The 18,264-nt window shown below is 49.5% G+C and overlaps 3 protein-coding genes and 1 long non-coding RNA gene across 3 annotated transcripts; all 4 read left to right on the top strand.

The window, feature by feature from the left end:
* The window catches only part of LOC135823329 (uncharacterized), a 46,424-nt gene that overhangs the window by 22,254 nt on the left and 5,906 nt on the right, over window positions 1-18,264 (top strand).
* LOC135823331 (uncharacterized) lies at window positions 1,242-4,743 on the top strand. The gene is made up of 3 exons (XR_010554668.1): window positions 1,242-1,439; window positions 1,707-1,861; window positions 4,334-4,743. It is a non-coding gene; the product is annotated as an uncharacterized LOC135823331 (long non-coding RNA).
* Window positions 10,854-13,607, top strand: LOC135823539 (uncharacterized). The gene has a single exon (XM_065336382.1). The coding sequence runs from the start codon at window positions 10,854-10,856 to the stop codon at window positions 13,605-13,607; it is 2,754 nt and encodes a 917-aa protein (XP_065192454.1).
* Window positions 13,607-14,839, top strand: LOC135823538 (uncharacterized). Its single transcript, XM_065336381.1, has one exon. It carries the CDS (start codon window positions 13,607-13,609, stop codon window positions 14,837-14,839), a length of 1,233 nt encoding a protein of 410 aa, XP_065192453.1.

Raw genomic sequence — 18,264 nt, 5'->3', positions numbered from 1 at the left:
AATCGCTACCTGTCCATACACAGTACAGGTGATTCCAAGCATCGTCATACTGAAGTACTCTCACTACTTCTCTACTGTACACTGTGTGGTGTAGAGTGCAGTGCCTTGCTGAAGCTGATCAGTGTTAATCATCTGACACAGAGTAAGTCTATTCTGGAATAAGACCTTTGGAATAGAGACGTGTGTCTGTTGGTTGTGGAATTTCTGCTCACACAGAGTTAAAAGTGACATTCATACCACAAACCTTTGTAGTAATTGTCCTTGGTGTCTCAGAGTTGAAACCAAGTGTTGTTTTAAACAAGAACAGAAACGATCTCAGTCTGTGGCGTTTACTACACAGTTTTCTGCAGTGATGCAGGCTCACTTTCACATACACATAATGATGATGATGATGTATGTTGTAAACTGATGGGTTTCTGATAAAGTCATGATGGCAGGATTATATGTATGATCTTGAGTCATGCAGATGGACAGTCTGGAGCCATTCCAAACTTGTCTTACTATTTTCTCAATCAATTACCTTCTAGTTACATTGGTTGGGCGTCCTGCAGCTTCATAATACTTTAAGTACTATGAGAAGTTTTGAGCACACATGCAAGTTTATACCTCAGCACTACAAAATCACACCTCAGTCCACTGTATCAGCTTCGACATTTCAACAAATTGCGATCACCAGAATGCAGTACACTCAATATGCAATATGCATCCTGATGATGTTTGGAAACAGGTCAGACAGTATAAACTTGTGTGTACTTCAAGAAGTATGTGCACCAAATTCGTAACTCACACACCAACAAAAATTCATCCAGTGTTGTTCCCCTGACTGTGTCTGTTTTATAGGAAGTAGTCTGTTGGCGTGGAAATGACAAATGGATCACTTTCTGATGTCAACGATTTTTGTTTTTTCATTTTCACATCCTGAAATGTATCTGTTGGTCTGTGTCACTTCCGTCTGCATTTCTCTCAATTCTCTCTGCCCTGGCTTCTGTACAGAGTGCAGTCCTCGCCTTGTGCAACTGCTATATTTGCACAACACCCTCCCTGTGACTAACGACCAGCAGCTACAGATATTGGAAAGATGTTTGGTGTGGTTCCAGAAGGATGTGACAAGTCGGCAGTCAGGTCGAATGTATGACATGCTGTCATACTTCATTGGCCCAAAGTACACCACTGGCATATCTCTGGTTGATGGTGTGAAAGTTCAGGCATTCTGCATATTCAACCAAGACCCTGAACCAGTGGAGACTTATGCGTATCCAGCTGATGTATACAATGGTGTATCAGTAGATATGACTGCAGCTAGACGTCATGGTTTCAGTGTTGTGGCATGTAAGGGTGTGAGTGACACTCAGTTGCTACGTCATCCTGTACGTACACCTAACGGATATGATACTCTTCGGGCATCGGCGCTGAAATCTCAAGGATGTTATATTATTCCGGTGAGTTCCAGTGCTAGTGTTTTGCCTTTGATGATTCCTGTCTTGATTCTACAGTGCAGGTTGGAAAAACGAGCTTGTGCGTAATGATAGTTTTGAGTGTTTTGACTACATGCTGCTGCCCAAGTCTAGTTGTGAGACATTAAAAATCTTTTATAGTCTCAAACTGTTCACCCATCTGAAGATTGTGTTCAGTGTTAAAGAGAGTTTTTTTTATTCTGGATGAGCTTAAATTTTGCATTACTTCACTCTTTCTGTCTACTTTGATAGATGGTACTCAAATATGGAGCTCGGCACTCACAGAAAAGCAGCCACACTATCCCGGATTTGCTGATCAATTATCCGTATCACATCACCGTGTTCAAAGACCTGTTACCCGCCAAGCAGTGATGAACATACACATTGATGTCGTAGTTTACATGATGGTAAGTTTACAGAATGGTGGATAGTGTATTAGTCTAGGTTTAGTCTTGTAGCATCATTGGTTGCAATATGTATAACTGATTGCAGAAGTATGTATAAAACTAATATAGTGTAGTGCGCTCGGCTCCTTTGCTAGGGCTGAAGTATGCGAGTTGTTGGGCGCAATTATTCGATCTGACCGAACTAGAAAAGCACATCGGCAAGGAATCGATCTGGCTATATCGTGGTGGTGATCTAGCTATGTTGATGAATACAACGGGTAGTGAGACTGATGGCCTGTGGAAGACTATAATCCAGGAATTCCAGTGTCATTGGTTGAAGATTACGATCAATGTTAACCTAGAAGTAGTGAACTTCCTCGTTATCACACAAGCAAACCTGTAAACCGGTCAATACCAATCATACCGAAACCGGGTGCCGCAGCGCTATTGTCATCGGGAAATGGTTAGGCAGTGCATGCATACATGCGCAAAGTGGTGCAACCTGCACAGTCCGCGCACGGTCCACTTGCAGGGGAGAACCCCGTGCGCAGGGTAACGCCAAATCTAACTATCTACAAGTGATAATACAAGATCTCCTCAAGTCTATGAGTAGAAAAATATCCGATATCTTGGCTGACCATGATGTGTTCCAGGAGGCTGTACCACCATAAAGGAGTGTGCTGATTAGCAGTAGGTATTGTGAACCCCTAGAGTTGTGTAGTGGACTATGTATTGAGAATATTGACAAATTCCTTTCTGATAGGTTCCTCGTGACTGGTCTGGGGGCACAGTAGAAACTGTGATTGGTTCAGCCATGTTTGTTTGGTATTGCGACTAGTCACAGGGCATTCGTTTTTTTGTTGACGATATGACTGGTTACAGGACCAGTGACTGTTCGCAGGGCCTGTACTACTCACAGGGTCTAGACTGGTCACATGGCCTGGACTGGTCACAGGGCCTGGACTGGTCACAGGGCCTGGACTGGTCACAGGGCCTGGACTGTTCACAGGGACTGGTTACAGGGCATGGACTGGTCATAAAGAATGGACTGGTCACAGGGCCTGGACTGGTCACGGAGTTCTACACAAAAAAACTAGACTTAGATACGCAGAAGTGCACCATATCGCTTACATACTAGAGAGGTTTTGCAGAGCGAACGTTCGCAATGATTTTCGCGTTCCGGGTTGCCAAAACCTACTCCACTTTTATGTTTATGTATCTATGTCATTCGGATCTTCCCAAGTTGTACAATGTACTGTTGAGATACCGAATTCAAATAAATCAATACCATACCAAAACTATTGCGAACGTTCGCGCAAAATTTGTGTTTTGCATGTTTTTCGCTCCAAGAAATTTTCGCGTGCACTCGCTTGTTTGAGAAATGGTCTTCATCCGATTACTTGTTTGTTGCAAGCGGCGGCACCCTGAGTCACGGCCTGAGACGAGAGCTCTTTGACTACGTTGTCCATGGCCGGAGACCCACAGACAAACGGGTTGGCTTGTGGCGTAATCTGGCGCATCAACACTTGAAATTCAAAAAGGCATCATTGATGTAACCGACTCTGAGCAGTGAGAAGACGAGCAGGCAGGAGATCGGAGATGGTTCGTGAGATGAAGCAACACGGGCCACCTCAAGTATGGGAAAGCTAGCACTCGCGGACCAAGCCAAGAATCGCAAGAGTAGAGATCAAGCACAAACATGAGGATTGAGGGTGGCTCACCGTGCACCAACGGGCCTCAAAGCTCGAAAATTACTGCGAAAGTTTGTTTCGCGTTTCCTGCAACTTTCGCGTTCAAAGCTGCGGACGTTCGCGCAAAGTTTCGCTATTCGTGACGTCAAACGAAAATTCGCGCGAACGTTCGCTCTGCAAAACCTCTCTAATCTTTGCCGTCTAGTTTTTCTTTAAAACTGATATCACAGGTCTTATTGATACAGAGCAAGAGTATAAAAGTGGATCACGGCATCCATGACTAATCAAAACGTATATAAACGGAGAATTCTACTGTCCAGAACTCATCTACAGAGTCGCACACTCTGCTTTATGTATTCTTGCCATCGCAACAGTATGGTACAGAGATACAGTCAACTTCGCCAATAACGACTACGGATATAACGACATTTCGCGAATAGCGACAGAATTTCCATGCCCAGAGCAAATTTCCATCTACAGTCAACTTCGCTAATAACGACTGCGGATATAACGACAATTCGCGAATAACGACAGAATTCCCATGCCCAGAGCAAAGTCAATTCTACCTGTATGCATATAATGAGACTTCGGGTACAATGACACTTCGCGAACAAGGACACTTTTCTGATGCCCCGCCGAGTGTCGTTATACGCAAAGTTGACTGTACATGCATGTACATGTAGCTAGCCACGTCAGGAAAGAAACTTGACCACCACCATAGAGAGTGGGGTGAGCTGTGTAATACTAATACTTTCCTGATCATAGTATTTGCTGTTTGTGTTATTCTACTGTTTTCTCGCAGATATCTCTGAACAGCAGAATACAAAGCCGAATTGTGCAGGGAGTGTGTTATATTATTTGAGACTGGAATATTTTTCTCTAGTGATTGAAGTTTTAATTTCTCCGATTCCTTGCTGTTTTTTCTGCTGAGCTGAACACTGAGGAAGTTGGTGCTGCGTCTTGTTTAATTCCACTCCATTGGCTGAGTAGCTGAGTAACCGAGTAACGGAGTAACTGAGTACAGCCGATGTGAGAGGGTAGTGCTGCTAGTGCTAGTGTAGTATGCGTGTTGATTGTGTTTTTGAAATCAAGGCATTGTTGAGTTTGTGCGTGAATGTTTGCGTGTCTGTGCATTCAATTCCCATATTTTTCTTTGTGCGTGCTTATACAATCATGTACCTTGATATTATTATTGTGAATCCTCCACATGTGTGTTTTCAGCGTCCATTGTCCTTAGTACACGTAGTACATGTAGCATCTGGAGTAGCCAGGATCCTGATTCTTGACTGAGCTACATGTTTAAAAGGTAGTAGCGTCTGCCGTGATCTGTGTGTGTGTGGGGGGGGGGGGGTTTCTGTAAGGCGGCACGGCACGACCATGTGAGATCGGATTATGATCAACTTAACTAAACCATGTGTGTTGTAGCCCGGTGATGTGGCTTGCTCGTATGAGGATATAGAACTAACATAGACCGATCCTAGCAATGGTCCTGACCAGGCTCTCTTGTTTCGCATCAACAAATCACTATTCTTCATGTGCATGTCGTGTAGTAGTGTACGGATGTTGTTATGAACTACTATATTAGGTGCCTTATGACTCTTGTGTCACAATGTATGTTGCTTTGCATGCTCATGCTGTGTCCACGCGCACTGGCTCCTTGCAAGACAAGCAATGGTGGACAGCTATTAAGCGAGCTGCTGGTGTTAGCCGCCAAAGCGATATACCTGTCCTGGTCGACAGATCTGGACACGAGCACACCACTGCCAGGGAGAAAGCCGAGTGCTTTGCCCAATACTTTGCCATGAAGTGCAGCCTTGGCTCCAACGATTTCTCTGCCTCTGATCAGCTCCCTGCTATGCAACTTGATGCCACGGCACCTCAGATCACAGCCATCCACTTTCGCCCAGGCAATGTCCGTCGTCAACTAGCGGCGCTAAATCCGCACAAGGCCACTGGCCCCGATGGCATATCAGCTAGAGTCCTCAAGGAATGCCACAGGGAGCTGGCAGAGCCTGCTGCTCGCTTGTTCTCTTGCTGCTTCAGAGCAGGGGTCCAGCCAGCTTCCTGGAAACCAGCCCATGTGTCCCCCATACACAAGAAGTCCTCCAAGTCAATTGTTTCGAATTATCGACCTGTGTCTCTCCTCAGCATCCTGTCGAAAGTAATGGAGAGTATAGCCAACTCCCAGCTTGTCAACTTCTTGGAACGCCACCGTCTGCTGAATACTCGTCAATACGGTTTTCGTCGTGGCACCGGAGCTGCAGACCTCCTGACTGTCCTACAGTATGAGTGGGCCAATGCCATGGCAGAAGGTGGAGCTATGCAAGCAGTTGCCGTGGACATAGCGGGGGCTTTTGACAAAGTGTTGTTGTTGTTGTAGAAGTTTATTTAACGTCGCACCACAAACAGGCGATTTCGCCTCCTTTGATACATGTGGACGACAGAAGGAATGAGGGAGGGGGGGGGGACAGAAGTATGGAGAGAGGAAGGGTAGAAATAAATAAGCAATCAACCTCAGGGCTACACCAAAGCAAAAACGGAATGGGAACATACTATATACAAAATAGTTTCATACATATATTGCAAAACACGTTTACTATTCTTCAGTCCGCTATACCACAGAAACACACTAGCCGAAAAGCATTTAAACGGAGCCATGATGCGCTTTTAGCAGGGCACAGAACTGAAGGTGGCTGGGCTCGGAACGGAGATCAGGCGGGAGCTGGTTCCACAGGACTGCGCCGATGAACTGCATGGTCGCTCGACCCGCAGGACCGGGCCAAAATGGTACTCGAACGAGGTGATGTGCTGCTCCCCGAGTGCGGTCACCAGTAACTCTCACGAAGAAGCTGGTGAAGAGGGAGCTAGCTCGGGAGAACAGACAACGACGGACAAAGATGAGGAGCTTAATGTTAAACATGTCCTCCAGGGTGGTGAGGCGGAGCTGTTCAAAGATCGGGCTCGTGCGCGACCACGGTGGCAGACCGAAGAAGCCGCGGATAGCGCACTTCGTTAGACGTGTGAGGGGCTCCATGTTGCCAATTTGAAGTGACGGATAAAAGGCGTTGGAAGCGTACGACAACCTACCCTGGATCATCGACCTGTAAAACAGGATCTTTGACGCCAGGGTGAGGCTTCGGCGGCTCCGCCACAGCGCACCTACTGACTTCCGCACCTGCTGGATTGTGTGATTGACGTGAGGCTCCCAGGAGAGCTGCCCATCTACCATTACGCCCAGGTACCGCGCTTGTTCCACAACTGCAAGGGCTGCATTCCCACAGCGAATTCGAATGTTATCTGTGTCAGGGGCTGGGCCTCTTGGGGTAATCAACAGAGCTTGCGTTTTCTTTTGGTTCAGCATTAGCCCGCGGTCCTCCAACCACTGCGACAGGCCAGTGATGGCTGTGCTTAGAGAAGAGCACACTTGTTCGCAACTGCCCGAGGCTTCAATTGCAATGTCGTCTGCAAATTCCTGGTTTGTGACCTGCTGGGGCAAGCAGCATCGAAGGTTACGGATGTATAGTGTGAACAGGAGGGGGCCGAGGACGGATCCTTGCGGCACCCCTCGACTGCATGCGACGTATTCCGAGCAATTTCCGCCCACGACTACGCGTTGAAGCCGCTCACTCAGGTAACTAGTGAACCATATCTGGACAGTACCGCCGACCCCAATGTCGGATAGCTCCTGTGCCAAGATGGTGTGTTTGACACAGTCGAAAGCCTTCGACATATCCACGAATATCACACCTGTGAGTTTGCGCTCATACTTCGCTTTCAGCCAGCGATTGACAGCTAGCACAAGAGCGTCCTCCGTACTGTGGTTCTTCCTGTACGCGAACTGCGAGTCAGGGAGAATACTGTGATCGGTCAGAAAGGATGTAAGCTGAGCTGAAAGTGTCTCATGCTGGCGTACTTTACAAGGCCCGCCAGCTGGGGATAGGGGGTTCACTGCTCGCATGGCTTACCCACTACCTGCAATGTCGCACCATCAAAGCTGTTGTTCATGGCCAGAGCTCATCGGTGCACCCTGTCCAGTCTGGCGTCCCACAAGGTAGTATCCTTGGACCTACATTGTTCCTCGTGTATGTAAACGACATTTCAAGCTGCTTGTCACATGGCACAAACCTGAACACTTTTGCAGATGATACAACTTTGTACTCCCTCCTTGACCAAGCCTCGAATGCCTCACTACAACGCAGCCTAGATGAGCTTCATGCCTGGGGCAAGAGATGGAAGATTGCGTTTGAGCCATCAAAATCGCAAACTATCACTCTGTCGCACCAGCGGAAGGATACAGTGCCTCCCCAGCTGTCATTTGGCGGAACTCCTCTCCCACCAGATGAATCTGTGAAGGTGCTCGGAGTGACGTTTGATTCTAAACTGAGCTACAGACTCCACCTTCGGCAAGTGGCATCACGTGCTAAGCAGCGGCTGGGCCTCCTGCGGAAGGCAGCACCCCTTCTCAGCCACGCGGGCAGGGTGACTGTTTACAAAGGATTCGTCCGGCCAATGCTGGAATATGCCCCCCTTGCGTGGATGGGATCAGCTCCCTCACACCTGGCCATGCTGGATGCTGTCCAGCTCCGCGCCCTAAATGTCATTGGCCCTGGTACCATTCTTCCCAGCCTCCTTGTTCGGCGAAAGGTCTCTGCTCTCTGCCTACTGTACAAACTGATGTGTGGCCATGGTCCGCCTCAAGTTGCAGCCATGTGTCCCCCGCCGGCTATACCGCCACGTCATCGCCGCACACGAGCAGCCCAAGCACAGCACCATCCCCACCAGCTTGAGCTGAATCTCTCGCCACGAGCTCCTGATTAGCTTCTGCGCTCTTTCCCATAGTGCATCGTGCCAGTGTGGAATAGACTGCCACAGGCAATTCTGGACAAGCAGCCAGCCCGGAAACACCTGCAGAGATTCAAGATTGCTGCATACCGTCACCTGCAACAGAGTGACTGGTGCTCTGCTCATGACTGGTGCTAGCCATGCACATCTATCACACTGGCCTGCCATCAGTGGACGCAAATCATTATGTTGACCCTCTTCTCAAAGTAGCATTATAGTCATAGCGACGATATGCCGCTGAACTCTTTCTCTCTATACTTATACCTCTCCACCTCTTTCACTCTCTTTCCCTCACTTACCCATCTCTCTCTTTCTCTCTCTCTCTCTCCTCTCTTCTTTCTTGTGCACTCTCTCTGTCTGTCTCTCTCTCTCTCTCTCTCCTCTCTCTCTCTCTCTCTCTCTCCTCTCTCTCTCTCTCTCTCTCTCTCTCTCTCTCTCTCTCTCTCTCTCTCTCTCTCTCTCTCTCTCTCTCTCTCTCTCTCTCTCTCTCTCTCTCTCTGTCTCTCTGTCTCTCTCTCTCTGTCTCTCTCTCTCTCTCTCTCTCTCTCTCTCTCTCTCTCTCTCTCTCTCTCTCTCTCTCTCTCTCTCTCTCTCTCTCTCTCTCTCTCTCTCTCTCTCTCTCTCTCTCTCTCTCTCTCTCTCTCTCACTCTCTCTCTCTCTCTCTCTCTCTCTCTCTCTCTCTCTCTCTCTCTCTCTCTCTCTCTCTCTCTCTCTCTCTCTCTCTCTCTCTCTCTCTCTCTCTCTCTCTCTCTCTCTCTCTCTCTCTCTCTCTCTCTCTCTCTCTCTCTCTCTCTCTCTCTCTCTCTCTCTCTCTCTCTCTCTCTCTCTCTCTCTCTCTCTCTCTCTCTCTCTCTCTCTCTCTCTCTCTCTCCGCCATTCCTCTCGCCCCCCCTCTCCCATGGTGCTTGCTGTGTACGCCGATCCCGAGACCCTTGGTCGGGGGAGTCCACTGCATCTCACCAGCGCAGCTCATGTAGCGCCTACACACCCATTGTTGTCTTTTTTGTTTCGTCTTCGTTTTGTCTCCCCTTCTTCCGTAGGTATGGTACGCTTTCCAACGGCCAAAGAGAGTTGGAAAGCTTGTGTCTTTGTGGGTAACCTGAACATTTGGGCTCATGCAAAATCGCACCGATTTTGGGATTTCCCCACAACTTTTTGCGTCCGCAAAAATGTTGTGCTGGACCGCATTCCTGTCACTTCGCAGTGGCTTTTCGTTGGTGCAGTTTGTATCCCACCCTCCCACCCCTGACTTCTGGGTGTGTATTTATCGATATATTATCGTATTGGTTTTTCTTATTGGCCATGTGGCTGTTGCAGTTACGACTGCTTTTCTTTTTTAGTTAAAAAAAAAAAACGTAGGGGTGGTGTGTGCGTCGTGGGCCATTGTATGGACTATGGTTACATACAGCTTCAGATTGTATGGCTAGTGACAGGGGGGTTGAGTCTGCAGGGGAAGAATACAGTGATTGAACTGAAGCTGGATGATGACCGTGTGGTGAGTGTGTGGGGGGTTCGAGATGCCGTCCTGGGGCAGGGATGTCGGTCCTTTAGCTTGGACGGGTGTTGTTACATTCATTGTAACATTTTGTCGTTTTCTGTGTGTTTTGCTGTGCGACTATAGTAGCAGCAGTGTCTTGTGCTAATTTTTCTTATGATATCAGGCCCTATGCGTACAATTATTCAAAAAAGAAAAGAAAAAAAAAAAAGAAAAGAAAAAATATCAGGAAGGAGATATAATAATATCAATAATAAAGCCATTGCCGAGCCACCGAGTCTCCCCTTCTTCCGTACCGTAGGTATGTGCAATGTGATAAAAAAAATAAAAAAAATAAAAAACTTTATGTGTACACGCTCACCCATGCGCGCGCCTCTGCTTTATGTGTACACCTCTCATTCTGTGCATGTGTCTAGCCACGTGCGTCATGTCGCCGGAAAGGCGCGACTGGTCCGCGATCTGCAGTAGTGATGCGTACCTTCCATTGTTTTTTGTCGCCTTTCAGTTTTTCTTAGTTTTTGTAGCTGCACTTATTTCTCAGATTGCATGCTCGTCTTTCTGTACTTCAGTAGTTGAGTCGATCCTTTAGTTCAGAGTGCTTCAGTCTGGTTCTATGTCTCTTCCAATTCTCTTGTAAATAATTCATTCCCTAATCCGAAGTGTTGCGTTAGTGCTGGCTGGTCGAACGTGGGTTCCACTACAACTGGTGCCGCCGAACCCGGGACGTGTGTGTTGTATTCAGTGACGAGTGCAAACCCTGCCACGCCAGCGAGATGTCGCTCAAGTAAGTTTGACAACTTCCTCCAGCCGTTCCGTGGGAACGGGGACGATTTCGGACGGTTCTGGGATAAGTTTCTGGTGCTTGCAAACATACAAGGTTGGGACACGGACGACAAGAAGGTGAAGAATTTTCCGTTGTTCTTGTATTTTCACGGATGCCGGCAAGCGCGCGATCAGAAAGACAAAGATAAAGTCTTGGCGAAAATGGGACTGTCGTTCACTCTGACGAAGGCGCAGGCGTACGCCAGATTCACCTCACGGACGATGCGCGTGGATGAGTCCCCCGACGCCTACGTTGCCGATTTGCAGCGACTGAGTACTATGGCGGGGCACAAGGCTGATGACGACAAGGACCCGATGATCATAGAGCAGCTGATCAAGGGACTGCCGGTAGAGTTTGCCCGAGAGCTAAGACTTACAATGGCGGTCAAAGAGTTGAGTGTGACGGGTTGCCTGGACGTGGTACGTGCGTTGAAGGCTGCGACCTCGGACCACTTGACACGAGTACGTGGCGATGTTGTTGTGGCGGCTGCCACCACGGATGAGCAGGCTTGTTTCAACTGTGGCGGAGTTGGCCACATGGCGCGGCAGTGCCCGAAAGCGAAGAAACCTGGTCGCAAGAGTGGTGCTGGTAAAGGAACGCGTGGCGAGCGTACTGGCCCTCGAACCTGTTACTTCTGTGACAAGCCAGGTCACATGAAGAGTGACTGTCCGGAGCGTAAAGCCTGGCAAGAGCGGAAATCGTCTGGAGCAGCAACGGCTGCAGACAGTGGCTCCCTGGCGAGGGGTGCGTGTTTGTGCACTGTAGCCGAGGCTACTAGAGCTTCACTGCCCAGAATCTACGTTGACGTGCGAGGCGTGGTAGGCAGCGAATGGGCACGTGCTAGAGCAGCAGTGGACACTTGTGCAAGTTACACAATGGTTATGGTCGAGTTCCTCAAACTTCACAAGATTCCGTTCACTGCTCAGCCACGTGTGTCTGTTGTATCCGTGGATAGCAGCAAGGTGAAGATCAGAGGAGCAGTTGATCTGGAACTGCAGCGCCAAGGAGATGGTGAACCGGTTAGTCTGCCAAGAGTGCATGTGAATGCCTGCGTTGTCGACTCATTGACGGCTGTGGCAGCAGACCTCCTCCTCGGTGCTGACGTTATAGCTGGTGTTGGTGGCGTTCGACTCAGTTATGGCCAGGACGGCGAGGTCAATGGCGTGTGCTTTGGTCCTCAGCCTAGAGATACCGGTGCAGCCGATACTGCTGCAGCTGACGTTGAGAGCACACTCCGTCATGTGGACGTCACAGAGGACGATCGTGGTGTGACCCTGAAGGCCGAAGACGGAGAGCTCCGGTGGGACAACGACAAGCAGCATTGGACGTTGCACTGGCAGTGGCGTGATGGGCAAGCTCCCACATCTCCGATCGGCTCAGGGATCGGACAGTACGCGAGGCACAACCTGTCAGACAAGCAAGAGTCGCAGTTCTGTGACGAGATGGACGCCTGGGTCGAGAATGGCTACCTGATCGAGTACGACGAGGCTACGCACGGTCCTCCGGCGGCCATCATTCCGCTGCTCGTCAGGGACCAAGCCCACAAGGAGTCGACCCCAGTTCGCCCTTGTCTCGATTACCGTGGCTTGAATGCGGTGATTAAGTCGAACCCAGGCACTGATGCCCCAGCATGCGGTGAGAAGATCCGCAAGTGGCGACAGGTTGCAGACAGCCAGTTTGAACTTGTCGACATACGTAAGGCGTACTTGCAGGTACGAGTCGACCCATCCCTCTTGCGCTACCAAGTCGTGGTGTGGCGTGGGAAGCTGTACGCCATGTCACGGATGGGTTTTGGTCTATCGATTGCACCAAAATTCATGGACATCATTGTTCGGTGGGTGACGCGACGATGGCCTGATGTGGACAACTATGTTGATGACGTCCTCACGCCAGCGGAGAAGCGCAAGGCCGTCGCTGCAGAGCTAGCACGGTATGGCTTGCCGACAAAGCCACCAGAGCATCTACCCGAGGCGCGAGTGCTTGGCCTGAAGCTATCGACGACTGCTGATGGTACCATCATGTGGGCTCGCCGCGATGGAGTCGACCTCAGCTTCCACCAACCGCTGACGAAGCGTAGTGTATTCCAATGGACAGGTCGGCTCACAAGCCACTATCCAGTGTGCGCATGGCTTCGCCCAGCCTGCTCAATGTTAAAGCGGCTGTCAAGTGCAGTGGACAGATGGGACACGCCGGTTCCACCTAGCGTTCTTCAGTGTGCTGACGAAGTTGCTGAGCAGCTGTCCGAGCAAGACCCCGTCCGTGGTGTGTGGCATGCATCAGCCGAGTCTGATGGAGATTGGGCTGTGTTCTGCGATGCCTCGGATCTGGCAGTCGGTGTGGTCCTCCAGCTGAACGGCCAAGTGATCGAAGACGGTACATGGCTGCGGGACACAGCTGATAGGAAGCACATCAATGTGGCGGAGCTAGATGCTGCGATGCGTGGACTGTCGCTTGCAGTGCAATGGCACCTGCAGACGGTACGACTCGTCACCGACTCAAAGACAGTGTACGGCTGGCTGAAGCAGGTCCTCGGCAATGTGCGCCGAGTGAAAGTCGGTGGGCTGCACAAGATACTGGTTGAGCGGCGACTGGAAGTGATTGCTGACCTCGTCCAAACGGTCGGCCTCAAGGTCCGAGTGGAGTGGGTGCCGACTGACCAGAACCCGGCCGATGAGCTCACCCGTGTCCCGAGGCGGTGGCCCAAGGGTACAGATGAGCCGAGTGATGTTTGTTCTGTTTCTGTGGCAACGGACAAGCATGCTATCGGGCCTGTTACTCTCAGTGAGATAAAGGATGCGCAGCAAGCTGATACCGAGATATCACAGCTGCTGGATGAGCTGAAGTCGGGAAACCCCTGTCGTCGAAGCTGTACAGACCGGTCCGTGATCAACTGTTGGACCATGACGGTGTGCTGATGCGTTCAGTAAAGCTGCCACTCGACGGCGTCGTGCAAGTGCCAGTCATACCGCCTGACCTTGAAGACCAAGTACTGAAAGCGTCTCACAAGACCTCTGGCCATGCCACCTGGACGACAATGCATGACTCACTGCGCAAGCGCTGCTATATGCCGCTGATGGCCGAGAAATGCCAGAGTGTTGTCCAAGCGTGTGTGCCTTGCTCTGCAGCTAACACGGCACGGGGACCGACTGTTGAGCCAACGCGTCCAGACGTACCAGGACGACCATGGGAGGTCATACAGATCGACACGTTGGAGCTTGGCCAGAGTGGAGCGCACCACTGCTGCCTGGTTTGCGTCGACATGTTCACCAAGTGGGCGGAGGTACAGCCACTACGTCGACACGATGCAGCGAGCGTAGCAGCTGCACTGACCAAGATCTGCTGCCGGTGGGGCCCGCCGTCAGTCATTCGCATGGACAACGGCACTGAGTTCCGGAACGCGGTCGTAGCAGCCCTCCTGGAACAGTTTGGTGTGGTGGTGAAAACGGGTGCAGTTCGACATCCTCAATCACAAGGAGGGGTTGAACGGCTCAACCGTACGATCATCGGTCTCCTGCGTAAGGCGCTCGAGGAAACCAGTGACTGGACGTCTGAGCTTGAGTTGGTTCTGTTCTACTACAATAGACGTCGCCATGCTCCAACCGGAATACATGTATCGCCAAGGCTGGCCATCACGGGCTGGGAAGGGCGCGACCTAGTAATTGATCACGACCCGACAGCATACAGCGCCAGTGAATGGGTGGACCGACTCGCCGGGCGCGCTGCTCGGATTCGAGACCTTGTTGAGTCGCTACTGTCCTCGAATGACTCTGTGTCAGGCGGTCCAACAGAGTCACCATACAGTGTCGATGATCCGGTGATGCTACGTCGCCCAGAGCGGAGTCAGAAGCTCATGACGCCATATGAGAGTGGCTGGACGGTGCTGAAGATAGTCTCGCCATCGACCCTGGTGATCCAGCATGCTGACGGCAGAGAGAAGGTCGTGAACGTTGATATCGTCAAGCCTGGACACGCCCAGCAGGTAGATGGAACACTAGATGATGGTAACCATGATGCTGCCGAAGATCGCCCAGAGCCAGCTGCCTGTGATAATGTGGTGAGCATCGAGTTTGCGGCTGACATGCCGACTCAGCGCTACGATCTCCGAGGCCCTGGTAATCGACGACAGCCAGCTAGATACAGTGGATGATCAATGGCACCTAGGGGAGTGGTGTTATGAACTGCTATATTAGGTGCCTTATGACTCTTGTGTCACAATGTATGTTGCTATGCATGCTGTGTCCACGCTCATCCATGCGCGCGCCTCTGCTTTATGTGTACACGCTCACCCATGCGCGCGCCTCTGCTTTATGTGTGCACCTCTCATTCTGTGCATGCGTCTAGCCACGTGCTTAGCTGCGCTGCATATATGTCATGTCGCCGGAAAGGCGCGACTGGTCCGCGATCTGCAGTGATGCGTACCTTCCATTGTTTTTGTCGGCTTTCAGTTTTTCTTAGTTTTTGTCAGCTGTGTAGTTGCACTTCTTTCTCAGATTGCATGCTCGTCTTTCTGTACTTCAGTAGTTGAGTCGATCCTTTAGTTCAGAGTGCTTCAGTCTGGTTCTATGTCTCTTCCAATTCTCTTGTAAATAATTCATTCCCTAATCCGAAGTGTTGCGTTAGTGCTATCTGGTCGAACGTGGGTTCCACTACAATGTCCAGGATATCACTGGGCTCGGTTCTAAATAATTTTTCTTTCTTCGATCTCGTAATGAATAATAAGTGGATCTACGGGGGGGGGGGGGGGGGGGGGGGGGAGGGGGTCTATCCGGATGAATACATGTTTAGCGTAATGTCCGGAGTGCGGCTTGTGAAGTTGTGTTATCTGTTTGGGGTGCTAGTGGCAGCAGTCAGATAAAATCATGCATGCACCGACTGATATGATTGTACGCGCGCTACACTATGGACAATAAAATACACTTACTACTCCCTGCTACAGACCGTGTCCAGGTACTACCATGACTACTACTGGTACTAGTACTAGTAGTAGTAGTACAAACAAAGTAGTACTGCTGAGTGCTGTAGGTGGCCGTGAGGTTTGTCACGTGAGTGATGACGCGTGTGTTATCAAAAGCCTTTTTGCAAATTTTGGCCATTTGCGCTGAAAAAAAACAAGGACTAAAAAAACAAGAGCACCTCGATCTCGCCAGATCTACCAGCTAGCGCTAGCGTGTTGTTATGCCAAGGTTAATTAAAGGGGAAGTTAAGGCAAAAATTAAAATTTCACCAGTTGTAGTCTTCGGGGTGCTGAGTCGAATGGTCGTGGTCCGAGGAAGCTGAGACGCTCCCTTCCTACTTGAATCCCAATCGAACTCGCGCACTTCCACCGAAACTGGGTGACTGCGCCCTACTAGATGGGGATTTGTATGCAAAATGTCACTAAAAGCGCCATTTCGTTCTTATCAAAGCACGGATGACCGCGATTGGCCCATATGTTGTAGTCTTTTGGACGCTGAGTCGACTGGTTTTGGTCCGAAAAGGCTGCGATGCGGCGTTCCTCCTTTATTCCCAATCGAACATGGTTGAAGAAGTGGTCACGTGCTCCTGCGTACACCAGTCACCTGGTCACCGTGCCTGCAGGGTACAACTTACTAGCCTGTTTGACCTTTTTTGGGTGCAGTCCTGCCACTCGAGTTGAACTCGAGTTGAACCTTGGTGTGAAAGTTGTCACCTGCTGGCGTGGTGACCAGGTGATTTGGGCACCCAGGAGCACGTGACCGCTTGTTCAACCATGTTCGATTGGGAATAAAGGAGGAACGCTGCATCGCAGCCTTTTCGGACCAAAACCAGTCGATTCGGCGTCCAAAAGACTACAACATATGGGCCAATCGCGGTCATCCTTGCTTTTATAAGAACGAAATGGCGCTTTTAGTGACATTTTGCATACAAATCCCTATCTAGTAGGGCGCAGTCACCCCGTTTCGGTGGAAGTGCGCGAGTTCGATTGGGATTCAAGTAGGAAGGGAGCGTCTCAGCTTCCTCGGACCAAGACCATTCGACTCAGCACCCCGAAGACTACAACTGGTGAAATTTTAATTTTTGCCTTAACTTCCCCTTTAAAAAGGACTTAGTGGCACTCGCTGGTTTATATCATCAGTTGAAGAATATTCCTTATCCTGGCGTCGATCGCTGAGAAGGTGCACTAGTATTGGCTACTGACGTGCATAATAGTTTGTTACATTCACAACAGTGTTGCTGTGGTAATCTGCGCAGTGCTGAACACCTCTATTCACTGTGCAACTGTATCATACCGCTACCAAAACTTACTGGGGTAAGAGAATTATGTATGTACAAAAAGGAAGATGAATGTTGAAGAAACAATAGTTGCCTGCCGGGCTGAGACCGCTGAGTGCGTTCGAGTTTTCCGGATTTCAATGGGCGCTTTCCATTACACGTTTGCACAATTCTGGAACTGGGTTTTGTACTTCTCGAATGACAAGAATGTGCGTATTCCGGCCATGTAAACGAACGACCAGAATTCACAACGCATTTTATTCATGGCATATGATATCACAAACAAAATTGATCGTAAAAAGAGATCAGGTACACCCTGGCGCGCACGTAGACCCAGCTTCGCGTACCGGACTACCGGTCCATCCCGGTGATCGTGAAGGCTCCATGTCGGCAACAATATTGGGCTTCGGTAAAGCTGAACCTGTGTGCGAAAGGACCACCCAAAATGATCTGTTCTAACAATCAGCCCCCAGCGGAAACTCAACTGTTGCAAATAGGTTTTCGGGAAGACATAAGACAGTAGCAACTACTGTAAAAGCCATTATTCTAACGAGGCGCATATATAACGATTTCCCAAAATCGACTGGTTTACGTGTACCAAAGGTAACGATTCTCACCTATTCCCAACGCTCATTAGGACAGTATATGTATCGATTTCTATTTTAACGACAGATTTCTCCTCGTTAACTCGTTAGAGTTAGGACTTCGTTATATATATGGCTTTTACAGTACATGCAGTTGTAGCCCTGCTTTCGCGCCACACCGACCAGGGAGGCTCTTCCTTGACCTGAGTCATGCATGACCAGACCGATAACACACCCAGCGTGCAATTCTGGCGCCAGAACTAGAGAAATCCCGCCTTCTCTTCAGAATTGATGGAATTGGATAAATTCAATTCTAACGACGGAATTTGTGTAATCGAACTGTGCGTCAACAATGAACTAATTCTAGAATTGACTGATTTGAGTGTAATCGAACGCGCACAATGTGGCAATGTCATACTGTGTTGTGTATCGGATATGCATAATCTTACCACCCTATCCGACCTTTCGGCCGACGAAAAAATCGAGAGGTTTAACAACTCCTAAAACTACATGTAGTAGAGAACGAGTACGCCGGGGTACATGTTGGTAACTCGTTTACCCATCCTTAGTTAGGCCAAATTGCCAGGGAATTTCGATGTGGTTGACTGAAGTTTGTTTTCGAGTCAAACAACACGTGTACATGTAGTTATAAACTGATTGAAGTGATCTTTTGCATTTTACTGAAAAAACCCAAAAGCAGTTTTACGAATCATGTCCTTCGTGACTGATCTGATTGAGGCAGTAAGTGTTGGTGACT

The sequence above is a fragment of the Sycon ciliatum genome, chromosome 8, assembly GCF_964019385.1.
Source record: "Sycon ciliatum chromosome 8, ocSycCili1.1, whole genome shotgun sequence".
In the NCBI taxonomy this organism is placed as follows: Eukaryota; Metazoa; Porifera; class Calcarea; order Leucosolenida; family Sycettidae; genus Sycon; species Sycon ciliatum.
This window is presented reverse-complemented; position numbering and strand designations above follow the sequence as displayed.